A 14,866-nucleotide genomic window follows, 5' to 3' on the forward strand; every position below is an offset into this window, starting at 1 on the left:
AACAATTATCACTATGATGCTATTCTGAAGGAAAAAGGGGGGAAAAAACAAAGAAAGTGGATATGCCCCAAATGGCCAAGATTATAGAAAATTCTACAAAGCACCAGACAATGTACATAGTAGTGATTGCACAAGAGAAGTTAGATTCAATACACACCAAAATGTCAGAATCATTCAAAATCGTGATGGTAATTGTTTTCATATCAGAAGTAAAGACTAACAATCAGGTGATTAGAATTTGACACTTGGGAAATCAACAAATGTGGGTAACTTAACCGAAACCAACTCCACAGATCACTGAATTAGAATACAAACTTTGTAGTGTCAAGAGTTACGTTCCATTACATAACAATATAGTAGCATTCTGCTCAACTCCACAAAGATAAAACAAATTATCCAGTCTACGTTCTTCTAGTTGAGAGATATTGAGGCCACTGCCAAAGGCCTTCAATTGTTCCAAAGTGCCAAGTCATTAAACTTTTAGGCACAAATACATATGCCCCCGGACACAGTTCCTTTTAGTACAGAAAAGTAACAAAACCAAACTTCTATTGCAGCATTGCTTTTGCGAATTTGCTTATCCTCTAAATTCGCAAAAGCAACTTTCAAATATCTAAAACTACACAATCAGAAAAAAGATAACACAAACTCTGTGAGGCTTAGTACTGGATTTGTTCATAACTCAGCAATTCTGAAGAGGTTTCCAAAAGTGTTGGGTGACGTTTTACCATTTGAATCAATATAAATTTGGTAAGATAACTAAAATTCCAAAAAGAAAAGTATCAGAAGTGTAAAATAGATTCAGTATACCAATGAGTTTCCAGTAACCGTGACCAAACTAAGAACAAGATTAAAAGGCATTTCAATTCCAACTTCCAACAATAAGGTTGCTGGAAGAACAACTTCTAAGTTCAAATCCATCGATTCAAATATAGTTTTGATCAGCAAAATAAAAAATAAATGAATCATACATGTCAGATTCCTAAGAATTATGGGTGAAGAATGAAGAATGCATGCTTAGCTTAGCTTTCCAGCAAATATGCTTATTGTCTACAAGAATGTGAAGAAGAAAAGTCACACAAAGCTGGAAGCTGAAGACAGTGGGTATGTCACAAAATGGCATAAGAATAGGCAATAATACCAGTGCATAGTATCTAAAAAGTTCAGTTACAGAAAAATAATCAAAGACAAAGGAGCACTATTATGACCTTAAATTTTTTTTTTTTTTTGTCAAGGGTCAAACTTAGTTTATATTACTTCAGTAATAGAATGATAGTCAATCATATCGACAGAAAGAGCAAATGAAAACTCACAGTGTTGATCTTAGATGTCTGCAATACCACAGGTGACTGGTGAAACTAAAGTCTCCCTGTAAATGACTGCATTAAATTTCCATTTGTTGTGGGTCCTAACAACATTCCTAAATGTCTGTTCCTTGAAGCTATATAATACCAAGGACTGAAAATCACATGTCTGGACGATCAAACCTTCACCATTCTCTAATATGCACAGAGGCATCACGAGTGAGAATCCAGAATCTTCACGTAAAATATCTAAAGAACCAACTTCAGTCCACAATTCTTGGACCCTATATTCCTTCATTATCCATATTCTAATCCTGAAGATCTCATTGTGTGGAAAGCCATATGTATATACACCAAAACAATCTCCAGGAATAAAGCTGTATCTATTACCAGCCTGAGAGGGCAACGGAAGCATCTCCTGAAACTTTTCCTCCGCTAAATCAAAAGAGATAGTCCTTAAAGCTGGTGGACGAAAATCATTGAATATGGTCTCTGGCTCTCTGCCCAATGCAGAGCACCATTTAACAAGCACCCTGGCCCTACCAAGCGCAAGTAACTAAGACCCTCATGGGTCCTCCATGAACCCGATTTTAAACTAATTAAAGACCTGAACCACGGTTTCCTTAGAACCCGCAACTCTAAAACTGTATCCTCTCACTACCTTATAATCATCATTAGTGGAATCATAACCAAATCCGGAAAACTTCATAGTGAGATCATAACCAACTCCGCAAAGCTTCGAAGTAGGTTTTGGCAACAAATTGGATTGTCCAGTACAAGGGTTCCATAACACCATGTCTTTCTCGTCAATTTCTACACAAATCAGCCCATTGCAAGAACCCACAATTTTTCTACGACTGGAATTGGGGAAAATTACCGGAAATTCGAGCTTTCTAATTGCAAGATGAGCATCTCCATCATCCTTCAAGTCCTTCAATGCTTCACAGTCTAGGGACAAATCCTTGGATGCTTCAGAGTCCAGGGATTTGATGGGACTCATTGATATCAAGAGGCTGGAGGTGTTCTCGGTGAAGCCTTTGCTTGCGTAGTTGAAGTGCTTGGTGACAAAGTGAGACTGGGAGATGAGAGCACGCCATGGCTTGCAGACGCAGCAAAATCGCATCAAAGTTTTGACCGGTAGCCTTGCCAGTATTTCATCAAGGACGCCGTCGAGGTCGGTGACACTGGTAAGAGCTCGCTTATGAAAGCCGCCGTCCGCCATGGAATTTGGAGGAAGGCCGATGCGTTGCGTTTTGGAGGAGGGATCTCTGGAGCGGTCGACGTCGTTGAGGAGAGCTGCGGTTGTGGTTGTTTCGACGGCGGCGCGTGTAAGAGCTTTCTTCGATTTTCGTCTCAGCAGTTCTGCTCTCTCAGTCGGTTCACCTCGCTTCAATGCTTCATCATTTAGAGGAGTTCAAATTGAGTTGGGCTCTGATATTTTGCTATTGGGCGCCAATTTTGGGCCTATACTCAGTTTTCCAACAATTTTGACGACACTATTATTGGACTTAAAACTAAACATAGTCCAATTTTATTAAAGAATTTCATTCATCTCATCTATCAGCATTCTAATTTAATGACACGTTTACTTATCTGGAATGAAAAATAATCATAAATCGGAGACAACTGGAATGGGAGAAAAAAGAAATAGGTCTTGATTCAGGAAGCTTTGATTCCTAAACTCATCTCCCCCCTTCATAATCAAATTCATGAGTATTCAGGAAACGATTCCTGACAAGGAAGTGGAACCTACACCCATTCTGATTCCTTTATGTGCTAGTAAATGCATGAATAATTTTACTCTGAAATCATTTAATTAGAGTTAGTAAACGCAATAATATTTTTACCCCGTAATCATTCCCTCCATTTTTATTCTTATTCCAAGTAAGTAAACGTGCCTTGAATGAAGAGAAAATAGATGAAAGAGTAAAATCTTACAACCTCAATGGATTTATAAAGACGAGAAATCTAATTGTTACTACAATATTCATAAACAAAAACCTGTAATCCTGTACATATCTATGTTTCGCAGAATTACAAAATATATATGGATAGATCAGTGACTGCTTTCACTTGGGAACTCATTTTCAAGTGGAGACAGAATTCTCTCCACCCTCTTCCCGAGTCCTAACTTGAGTTCCAACTAGGATGCTGAACTTCATATTTCTGTTTTTCTGTAAGTAGTGCGACTCGCCTTTTCTTTAACTACTAGCCACCAACAGATCTGACAGTCAAGAGAAGTACCTCTGTCTGGATACCTGCAGCTTATTAAAGAGAAGTACGAGTACCTCTGTCTGGATTTAATCACACCTACTGGGTGCCCATCCACCGCAAAACACTCACCTCCAAATCTCCAATGCATCTGACTCTAACTCAATATATCTATGAGGAGTTTTACAAACTACTTATAAAAACACGCATGCACATCATCAAATGAATAATTTTTTTTTTTTTGAAGAATATCATGTCGATATATATTAATACTCAGGCCAGAAAAGACCATTACATATCCTCCCTCTACCATCTATGGGTAGATAAAGAGTTTGTGGTAGTAGCACAGTGATACATAGATTAAGTCCGATCATTTGACGGTTCCATGCTCATTCATCAAATGAATAATTGAATTTACAATCACCTAATAAATTAAAACACGATACGTACAGTTTCGATTATTCTATCGTGATAATTTTTTTCCGCCATTCCCGCAACTCCCGTCTTTTAGCTCGTGCGCAATAGTGGCGCCAATTTGCTTGTATGGAAAGATACTGCCAAATGCTTCCAATGCTCTCCATGCTCCAACTGAAAACCCTCCAAGTAATGGAGCTGATCTGGCCTTCTAAAATGCCACTAGAATTTAGCAATAACATTCTTCAAGTCCTTAGCCCTGATAGCAAATGCTTCAACTTTTGTTTGAGACCTAACTATTCTGGTAGAGATGGGTAACTCTGAAAATGGGGTAGATTTCAATGCTCAACTTAGTAGTTCTTCTCCGTATAAATCGCCTTTCCCAAGGCACTTGGTGTTTGAATAACCAGTACGTACTTGTTTCACTTACAGTGGTATAGGACCATGCAGTGCCTTGGGTGATGAAGAGCATCTTCTCTAATGGTTCCCCCTCCTGAAGAATATAGTTGTATTCGGCATATATCACTGGCTTAAGATGTGCACATATTGCATTCAACACTTTCTCATCCATATCTTCAAATAATGGCACCTGCTATATTAGGTGCATATAGAAAGCCTCGTTAATTATGGCCAAGCCTAGCTAGGTATATTCAACTCAACAAAATATATAAAATGGAAAATGAACATTTAAATTTTAAGAAAAAATTACTGAGCTTAGGAGTTGATTAGGATATAGTTTGCACAAGATTTATGAGCAAAAAAGTTTTTGTTTGGGATTGAGAAGCAAACCCTAATTTCCCAACTTACGCGCCTCTACCTTGAACCATACCTTTGCGAGACTTCCTCGTCCGGCGGCACCCCATCGTCATTGTTGGTCTTTGGCCATACTAATGATTGCGGTTCTTGCTGCCGGACAGATGATTATTTTCTATTGCATGCTTAGGCTTTCTGTGATTTTCAAGCTTGGAGGTTGCGGCCAGTGGCGGATCCAGGATCTGAAACCCGTCTAGGCTAATTATAAGTGCCCAAAAATTTCTTAATCATTAACAGAATTTCTCAATCACCCCAAAACTCAAGCACCCTTCTAAAAGCCAAATATATGTCTGAGAATTGGCACGAATGCAACGTGCTTCCATAGAATTAATACAAAAAATCGATCCCCTTTGGACCACCTTCATTTTGATGAACTAGCAGATAATCATCTGAAACACGAGCATTGGCTGCATTACCAAGCACAAACTGATTACACTCCCACGAAAGTGCTGCAGAAATTCAAAAAATAAAATAAAACAATACTAGAAGACCCAGAACAAATCAGATGACGATATTCTATTCCTTTCGTGCTCAGGAGAATTGTGAAAGAAAGACTTATTACCTTGTGAAGATTGATAGCTGAGGTGGGTTTGATTCTGAAATTAAGCTGGTAGTTATGGAAGAACATAGTTTGTGGCATTGGTTTGCAGCTAGTGACCATCAAGAACCTGAGACACCCACTCCCACTCATCTGCCTATAGTCATCACTAAACTCACTTTCACCACCCTGCTCCATATAAACCAAATCAATTTGATAACCATATGCATAAGAATCAACAGCATCTTCATTTCAATTTTCAACAAAACAACCATCATTCAAATAATTGCATATACTAGAGAGCATAGGGAAAAGGCACTACCACTACTGCATGCAGTATGACGATTAAAGATCCTTAATATAAGAAAATTCTGGATTTGCTTGTTTATAAACCAAAATGATCATTAATCAGATAATCAGAAAGATTACATGCATTTTATGATTTTTATCAGACCCTAGGTTGTCCTACATGAGCTACTAATAACTCACACCACTATTTCCATCAACAAACCCATTAAACCAATCAAGAGACTTAGAAAGAAAGAAAAGAAATACCTCCCGTTTGGAGCAAATTAATCAGAAAACAAAGCAAGCTTGGATGGAGAAGATGACTACATGACTGCAAGTCTACAATGAAAATCAGTACAGGAAGAACTCGACTCAACTTGGATGGGGAGCCGCGGAGGAGGGTCTGACCACAGAGGAGAGAAGTGAGCTGCTGTGGGCTGTGGTTGGGGAAGAACTAGACTTTTACCTCCCAATTTTTTTTTTCCTTTGGGTATGGGCTGAAACAGAAAGTGTGTGTGTATATATATATATATATATACTTGGTGGGGTTTTTTGCCCAAAAACTGTCTAGGCTTGAGCCCATATAGCCCTCCACTTACATCTGCCCCTGGTACTTGCGGCAGAAGGTCCATGTCAGGTTCCAGTTTGCAGCTCTAAGGCTTTGGAGGTCGCAAGCACAAATTCAAAGGACGGGTTTTGAATTGGGGTGAGTTTGGTTGCTTGATCCAAATCTATCTTAGCATCAGCGGCGACATTGATGAGAGTTGATGGCGGCTTGGCCGCTTGGGCAACTGTGGATCCGTATCCGGTTAGATTATGGTATGTTCGGTGGTGACGTCGATGTGGTGGCCGGTGTTCCTTGATTAGTGGTGGTGGTCGCGGCGGCGAAAGTGGCAGCGGTCGCGATCGTAGGATGTACGCGCATCTGCCTTGCAGATGAGTTGGAGCCTGGGTCTGAGCTAGGCCAGCTTCTGTTGGGCCTTGGGCTAAGCTTTTACTTTTGGGCCTTAGGACTGCTTTTAAGTTTAGTTTTGTTTTTCTTTTCCAAAAAATCCCTACCAAACAAGGAAGCTATCTAGCGGGTTTAGTCTAGCTCTAGACACTAATTAGGTTGCTTTCTTATGTTCTTGTTTGTTACTAGATTAAGCGAGATTTGATGTCGAATCGATGGCAGTATCTTACATACAATTATGTTTCATATTTGCTTTAATTACTTGTCACTCTAGCAGTGGAAGCGTATGTAATGTGTCATTCTAGCCTGAGTATTATAAATGACAAATAAAGATGTTCATTGTTTCAAAAAAAGATTTATATGTAAAATTATCAGAAGTTTTGAAAATTGAAGAAATTACTAATGAAATAATAAATGACAAATTGTCAAAATTAAAATATTAAATTCACAAAACGGAAAACCTATAATAAATTACCCTTTTTTTTTATTTTTAAAGAAATTTGGATTTCATTAACGCATGCCAAGATGGCCATTATATATCCTTCTGCTGCCTTCAACTAGACAGATCAAGAAGTTGTAGTAAGAGAACTAATGTGATACATAAAATGATAAAAACAGACCACTTATATTCAAACTAACCGCTCACTTATTTAAAAGTGAGCCTATAAACTATGGAGAATTGTAAGACATAGGATATAGGCCCCCTACCACACCTATCTATATTTTTCCCTTGCCCTTCAAGCGAGGCCTAGGGTTACCTGAGTACAGTACACTCAGGACCTCTTCAACAGACACCTTCTTGGCTAATATCTGCAAATCGTCGGTGCTTGAAAAGAGAACGCACCCTAGCACTCCATCATGAAATGGGCCTATAGATCCAAAGTTTCCAATTTGGGGTCCAAAAACTCAAAGCCTAATACTGGTCCAAACTTTGCCAAACCCCAAAAACCATAGCCTCCATTTTGCTCTGGACACCTCGAAAAGAGCCCACACTTTAAATCCGGAGGGCGGACCGGCGACATGCAATTGCACCTCCGCCATCGATACTGTCATATGCTCGGTGACAACTACAAGCGGAAGCAATAGTGTCCAAATTTGTTTCAAGTGTGACCCATTGATACGCGCATCGCTGTATTCATCTACAGTCCCGATCGGTGACAGCATCGCCCTAGCTTCCCACTGCACCCGTCCCAATTTCCACCTCTTGAACGGCGCACAATAGTTCCTGAAGGTCCACACCAGCGTATCACTATCGGAGCCCTTCTTGTCATGGAAGGGCATCCAAGCCGAGTTCTTGTAAAAGCAGATGTCTTTCCACCCCTGCTTGTCGTACGGAGATGAGATAGAGTTACTAGGCTAGAAGATGGAGTAGATAAGAGCACGACGATTTCGATCGAATAACAGAGAAGCACATAGCCGCGCCGCCTCCTCCATCGAACCTATCCAGAATTGGGCATGGGTTTCAGCACCACAATGATCTGGGCACCTAGGCCACCCAAACCACCAACAATTCCTGCAACTTCGGCCTAGAAGACCTATCTAATGACTCCAGCAAGCATGTAGCGCCGCCCCTCAACCTTGACGACAACACATGAAGGGCATGGTCCTTCTTCGCGTTCACAGAGAGCATCTCTGCAACTTTGATTCTCCATATTTGTGCAACAGTGCAGCCCAAAGGCACCTTGGTTCGCCTGACAGAAGCCTTCTCCCAAGCTGGATTAGAGAAGTAGAGAGGCTTATCCACCTCAGGTAGGACTAGGCATCTTGGTGGTTCAACGCGGCCAGAGCCGCTGTGATTGTCACCGCCGCAGCATACGAGCCGGGTTAGGGTGAGCACACAGAGGAGTGCTGTTAGGGAGAGGCTAGGTTTGCCATTAGAAAAACTTGGGAAATTTGTTTATAGTTTGTTTGTTTGCGTTAATAAATTACCCAATTAAGAGTATGCTAACATTAAGCAAGTACAGTATATACTAGCAACGTGCCCGCTTTTTTCGCGGGTGATAATGTGATGTTAATGGAAAATAGATCGACTAAAAAAATAGTGATTATTTATTTTTGGACAAAATACTGTTTACTCCTTATACTTATAGGCTATCGACGTGTAATACCCCGAAAAATCCAAATTAAATTCCATGGATTTTTAGAAATGATTTCACGATAGTAGGAGCGAGTACGAAGCTTGGAAAAGTTGTGGAATTAGTTCGAACGATTTTATTTTCGAAAACGAACGTTTTTAGGGGGTCAACAAAGTTGACTTTTTATACGTTCAAAATTTGGGAAAACTTCCTTCATGAAAGTTGTAGAGCTCGTCGATACGATCTCATACATATATGGAACACAATATTCGGAGTTCGTATGAATAAGTTATGAATATTTGAAAATTGGGAATTTTCTATAAATATCAAAAAAATGTTGATTTTTCATTAAGGACGAAAACATGTTGAATTTGCGGAACAGTCCCCGCGTTTTCTCTGTTTTCCCCTCAGACCCGGCGGGTCGAGCTCGACCCGACCCGGCTTTTTCACCCCCCTCCGGCCACCTCCAGCTCCGGACCCGGACACCACGGTGATCGCCGCTCCAAGCCCGGCCTCCCTCCGGTGTCGCCTTGCCCCGCCGCTGCCCCCAGATGGAGATCGATGACACCCCAGCCAGGTGAACCCGACCCGACCGGAAAACCACTTTTCCGGCGTTGCACGGGCCGATCCTCCCCATTTTCGTGATCTCCTCCTCCCCCTGATCATCCCTATGTAAGTCTTTCATCACGATTTTGAGTGTAGACCGCTAGATCAATGTTTGACTTTTTGGACGCCTCTAATTCAATCTAGGATCTGATCGTGCGACCGAGATTAATCCAACTTCAACGCTTGATCTAGGACGATCTAGGCCAAACCAGACTTAGCTCCAGGTATGGAAGTCGATCACCCTTTCATTTTGAACCAGTTTGTAGTTGGTCACTTTGCCATCGGAGGTGGTTGACTGGCGTTGACCGCCGCGTTGACCGCCCACTGACCACCGCTTGTGGCGGCGCATCAGACCATATTTCGAGTTTTCATTATCTAGGCGATGATCTATGCATCCATACGAGCGTTTTGATATATAACATGGTCATGTTAGAAAAAGTTGATAAATAGTGGATTTACGTTTTGACGTTACTATTTAACGTTTTTACGTTTATCTTCGGTTTACGATCTGTGAAGATCTGACCATCGGTTTTGCTTCAATTTTGGATATGTTGATCGTATGATTGTCCCGGTGACTTTGTGAGGTCACGGGCGAAGATCCGACCGTTGGATCTTCGTATAATTGAGAAATAGTGATTCGGAAGGCGATTCGTGAGAATCTGACCGTCGGATTTTCATATAATTTTATGGAGATGTTTGTTAGAGTGATTCAAGAAGATCTGAGTCTTTATGATAATTTTGGAGGATGATCCTAAGGGCGATCCGTGAGGATCCGACCGTTGGATCATCGTATAATTTCGATCTGACCGTTGGATCATCATTAAATTAGAATCCGACCGTGGATTTCCGTATATGTGTGCTTTTGAGTTGTTGGCTAAGTTAAGATCATTATTGGATTAGGTGATCGATGGATTTATTTGGCGGACGATTCGTGAGATTGTTAATGGAGCTGTTAAGAAGACGCAGCTGGATTAGAGGTGAGTAAACCTCACGTGGTTCATATTACGAACCCAATACAATTAATTGCTTTATTTTGTTGCAATCATATGAACTATTGTTGGTGTTACTAGACATTTCTGTGTGAATGTCTGTATATATATTATTACGTGAAATAATATGTATTGTTGGAGAGGTGTTGAGTTTTATTGTTGAGGAACAATAAATTGTTGTGATCTGTGGAGATCGCTAGGTCACGAGGTGACCATGGCATCTATTAGTGAATCACGCTCTCGTACCGGGCTGGTGGTTATTAATAGTATTAAATCGTAATCACGTCTGTGGCCGGACGAGTGGTTACGTTCAGTTAGAGCTCTAGTCTGTCTGCCAAATGTGGAGTGACCTTATGAGTGAAATTGAGAGTAACTCATAAGTGTCTATATATATGTGGTAACCTTATGAGGGAAATTGAGAGTAACTCATAAGGGTCTATATATATATAATTAGTCTGTCTGCCAAATGTGGTGTGACCTTATGAGTGAAATTGAGAGTAACTCATAAGTGTCTATATATACGTGGTAACCTTATGAGGGAAATTGAGAGTAACTCATAAGGGTCTATATATATATAATGAGTCTGTCTGCCAATTGTTGAGTAGTGATGTGAGGGAAATGTTGAGGTTACTTGAGACTGTGAGGGGTCTTATGTGAGAAGTGTTGAGGATACTTGAGTCTTTTAAGAATGAGTTCTTAAAAGAGAGCCTCAAGAGTATCCTTACTTTTATGGTGATCGTGTTGAGTTATAATAATTGTAAGGAAATAAATCAACAATTCTTTCTTGTTTACTCATACTGGCTGTAAAAAGCTTACCGGGTTTTGTGTTGTTGCAACTCCCGGTACACTATTCAAATTGTGTAGCGGGAAATCCTACAGGACAGGAGAACCAGGACGGTGATCGTGCGGTTAGAGCAATTGTTAGAGTTTTACAACAATTGTATGTTGTGAGGTGTGTTATGCTCATTTGAGCTTTATAATATATTGTGAGAGTGAATTGTAATAATGAACTCGAAGTTTCGAGATTTGGATTTTGTAATTGTAATTATTCAGGTTTCGGATTTGAATTTATCATTCAAAATCCGGGGCGTGACACGACGGTTCAGTCCCTGACATTTCAATTTCACCTAAAAACTCTCTAAACTCTCCAATTTCACCCAATTGGTCCTTGCCGTCAGCTTTCCGTCTAAATCTCCGTCATCTTGCTGACGTGACATTATTTTCATGCTAAAATGACTATTTTACCCTCAATTACTCTTTTTTTTTTTTTTAATATTATTTATTTATTTATATCTTTTTTTTTATCTCTTGTTCTTCCCCTCTCTCTCGTCTCTATCTTCATCCTCACTGCAACCTTCAACCACCACCAACCTCTGCCTCATCAATCATTCTCCTCATCCTATCCACCTCCCTTTCTTCCTTCAAATAACCACTTCAATTTGTTCTTTGGACTGCATCAAGGTTGGAAATCAACAAAGGAAGACCAAACAAATCGATAGCAACACAGTTCCAATACTACCAGAACAACAGTACAAGAGCACAACACCAACAATACTTCAATCGATCTAGAATTCCATTCAAATCTTCAATTACAGTTAATAAGACTACCAGGGAACCAAGTGCTCATCAAAACCATCAGAAACGGCCGAAAAAACCAAATCACCGCCGTGCACAGTAGCCACACGGTGGCCGACGCTGCCCAAAATATCAAAATCTCCAAATCTCAACCAAATTCAAATTCAATCATACTGAGAGATAGAGCTCGACAAGTACACAAACTCTGATACCTGAATTGAAACCAAAGTCGCCGGAAAACATGGAAACTCGCAGGAAAACTCAAACATCTTATCCTCTTCGATTCTGTATCTTGGCTCATCATCTCAGCAAACCAACACCATAGAAACAGTGCTGACGTCGAGAGAAAGCTTCTGATATAGGTCCGACACCACGAATCGACCGGAATAGGAGAATTTTCCACGAACCTGAGAACCTTTTGGGCTTCGTCCTACCGCCACCGTTGCTCTCTTGGAGAAAGGAGGACTGGGCTCCGCTTCACGCCGCCGAGAGGAAGAGAACCCGACTAGTCCGGCGTCCAGCATGGCCGGAAACTGAAGCTGTCATCGGATCGTGTCGCCGGAAGGAAACTAGGCTCCATCCGAGGTCGGAGATGTGGTAGAGGTGTAACTAGACAGAAAGGAGGAGGTCAAATTGGAGAAATCGGAGGTTGAATTAAAGAGGGATGAAGTCGAATTAGAGAGGAGAAGAGATCAGAGAGGAGGAAGATAAGGGACACAATGGAAGAAGAAGAGGTAAAAACAAAAGAGAAAGAGAGGAAAAAAAAACTTGGTCAATGTTAATGTCTAAAAGTTCGGCGGTAGCTAAACCTTTGTTAACGCTGATCCGGTGGGCGGATCGATACTTGTGGTGCTCTCAAAGCCTCCGCTACCTGTCAAGTAAAATACAAAGGGCGTCAGAGGGAGACCGCGCTGGGCGGTCTTCAACTCTCCCATGCCTAAGTTAGTCAATTTATTTATGTTGACAAAATAACAGTAGGTAAGTATTGAATGCGTAATTAATGAGGAGAGAGGAGAGAACCTTTTATAGGTGAGGAAGAGGAGGTTCTTCTCTTTGTTTTCGATGTGGGACTGAAGTGTTTCAGTTCCCAGCTCTGGGAGCTACTGATGCCATTTTGGCACGGCGCGTGGCGGCATGTCGGAGGTGATCTGGGGGTGATCCGACGCTGAGGTTGTAGCCCGCCTGGCGGTGTACCTGTATGTCATTCCTTTGGTTGGAATTAGTACCTTTGGCGGTACAATGAGCGTGGCCCATTATAGCTAATTATGCTTGCAAATGTACATGTATGTACAAGTCCCCCAAGTCCCCAGTCAAGGAGGGCAATCTTGGTTGGGGAGTTGTTCGGCGGTTTGAAGCGTTTTCTTCCGCTAGACTTGCAAGAGCATAATTAGCGTCAGTGCGTTGTCAACCATGGATTTAGTGAGCAAACGCTTTATACCCTTTCGGGTGGGCCCCTGCTAGGCCCCCCAGGGAGTCCCCCACTCCCCGGCTAAGATAGACCTCCGGATGGTCGGCGAATTGTTTGTTGAGGGGGAGCTGCACGGAGCAGAGGGTGTTGGGTAGCGAACCCAATCTTAGTACCCGAGTGACGGGGGTCAATGTGCCTGATCAGGGCCGTCGTAGACTGTTGAGAAGTCGCCGTGTCCCGTAGGGACGGTCTGACCGTAATGCCGCGTGGCGGTCGTTGTCAGAGTGAGGCGTGGCCTCGGGATCCGCCGCTGGCGGATATCCCCCCGCTGACTGCAGCAGGAAGCAGCGTCCAGTAGACGTGCCTGGCGGTATTTTATTGAGCGATATTGCGTTGAACAAAGCACGCAGCTTGCAAGATGAAAAGGGGATTCCGCTAGAGGTGTGTAGCGGAAGACGCCCCGCTTGCAGGATGGCAAGGGAGAAGTTCTACTGGCGGAGTTTCGCTCAGCAGAGACTTCGTCGCTTGGGGGATGACAAGGGAGAAGTTCCGCTGGCGGGGTTTCGCTCAGCGGAGACTTCGTCACTTGGAAGATGACAAGGGAGAAGTTCCGCTGGCGGGGTTTCGCTCAGCGGAGACTTCATCACTTGGGGGATGACAAGGGAGAAGTTCCGCTGGCGGGGTTTCGCTCAGCGGAGACTTCGTCACCTGGGGGACGACAAGAACCAAGTTCCGCTGGCGGGGTTTCGCTCAGCGGAGGCTTCGTCACTTGGGGGACGACAAGGGAGAAGTTCCGCTGGCGGGGTTTCGCTCAGCGGAGGCTTCGTCACTTGGGGGATGACAAGGGAGAAGTTCCGCTGGCGGGGTTTCGCTCAGCGGAGGCTTTGTCACTTGGGGGATGACAAAGGAGAAGTTCCGCTGGTGGGGTTTCGCTCAGCGGAGGCTTTGTCACCTGGGTGACGACAAGGGAGAAGTTCCGCTGGCGAGGTTTCGCTCAGCGGAGGCTTCGTCACCTGGGGGATGACAAGGGAGAAGTTCCGCTGGCGGGGTTTCGCTCAGCGGAGGCTTCGGACGGTTGGGGAAGTCATCCCAAGTGGTTACTTCTACTAGACGCTTCGTCTGGTGGTGGTTGACACGTGTCCAACCCGTAGAGGGTTAGCGTGCGGAGGCTTGTCTCCTAAGTCTGGCCGTCTTCTCGCCATTAATGTTAGTAATTATGGATTTCGTAACCGAGGCGACGCCTCGGTTAATCCGGAGAGTAAGTGGAGACCTGTGACACGTGTACGGCTGGTGTGTGATGTCGTTTTTGAGCGGACGGCTTAGAACGCGTTGATGTGGACATAAAAGGGGGGGAACTTTAGCGAGATTTGACACTTTGTGAAAACTTCAAACCTGAGTCGTCGTCTTCAAGCTCTGTGATTTGCGAAGAGAGTTCCGGGGGACGAAAGCTGCTAGAGTTATCAAATCTTGGGGACGAGGCCTTTACCGGTGAAGACAAGCGCCTTCAATCACACCAAAGATTTCGCCTTTGAGGTTGGTGCTCTGAATCTCATCCCTGTTCCATTGAATTGCTGTGTTTGCTTCTGTCAGTTTCTGGGTTTGTTGGTTTTGGGGTGTTCTGTTCTTGTTTGGAGTGCTCTGAGTGTGTAAAGTGGGTTTTGGGGATGGTTTTTGGTGTTTTTGACACAGTAGG

General features: G+C 42.7%; 2 protein-coding genes across 2 annotated transcripts in view; both read right to left on the bottom strand.

Annotated features, from left to right (window-relative positions):
- Positions 1-1,899: 1,899 nt before the first annotated feature.
- On the bottom strand, positions 1,900-6,200 carry LOC133716552 (uncharacterized). The gene is made up of 6 exons (XM_062143250.1): positions 6,168-6,200; positions 5,305-5,469; positions 5,159-5,191; positions 4,360-4,518; positions 4,071-4,140; positions 1,900-2,699 (listed from the first exon to the last, which is right to left on the bottom strand). Exons 1-6 carry the CDS (start codon positions 6,198-6,200, stop codon positions 1,900-1,902), a joined length of 1,260 nt encoding a protein of 419 aa, XP_061999234.1.
- The window catches only part of LOC133718472 (F-box/kelch-repeat protein At3g23880-like), a 101,241-nt gene continuing 89,885 nt past the window's right edge, over positions 3,511-14,866 (bottom strand). Inside the window, exon 2 of the mRNA XM_062145325.1 lies at positions 3,511-3,528. The gene's annotated coding sequence lies outside the window, so the exon portion shown is untranslated. The remainder of the gene's footprint in view (positions 3,529-14,866) is intronic.

The sequence above is a fragment of the Rosa rugosa genome, chromosome 6, assembly GCF_958449725.1.
Source record: "Rosa rugosa chromosome 6, drRosRugo1.1, whole genome shotgun sequence".
Lineage (NCBI taxonomy): Eukaryota > Viridiplantae > Streptophyta > Magnoliopsida > Rosales > Rosaceae > Rosa > Rosa rugosa.

What these genes read in the sequence shown, in the direction of transcription:
- LOC133716552 (XM_062143250.1), bottom strand. Translation starts at nt 6,200, where the DNA reads ATGGACCTTCTGCCGCAAGTACCAGGGGCAGAT. An exon ending in CAGCTATCAATCTTCACAAG is followed by an intron (nt 5,192 to 5,304) that starts GTAATAAGTCTT and finishes GAATTTCTGCAG; the next exon opens with CACTTTCGTGGGAGTGTAAT. An exon ending in CTGCATGGTCCTATACCACT is followed by an intron (nt 4,141 to 4,359) that starts GTAAGTGAAACA and finishes GTGGCATTTTAG; the next exon opens with AAGGCCAGATCAGCTCCATT.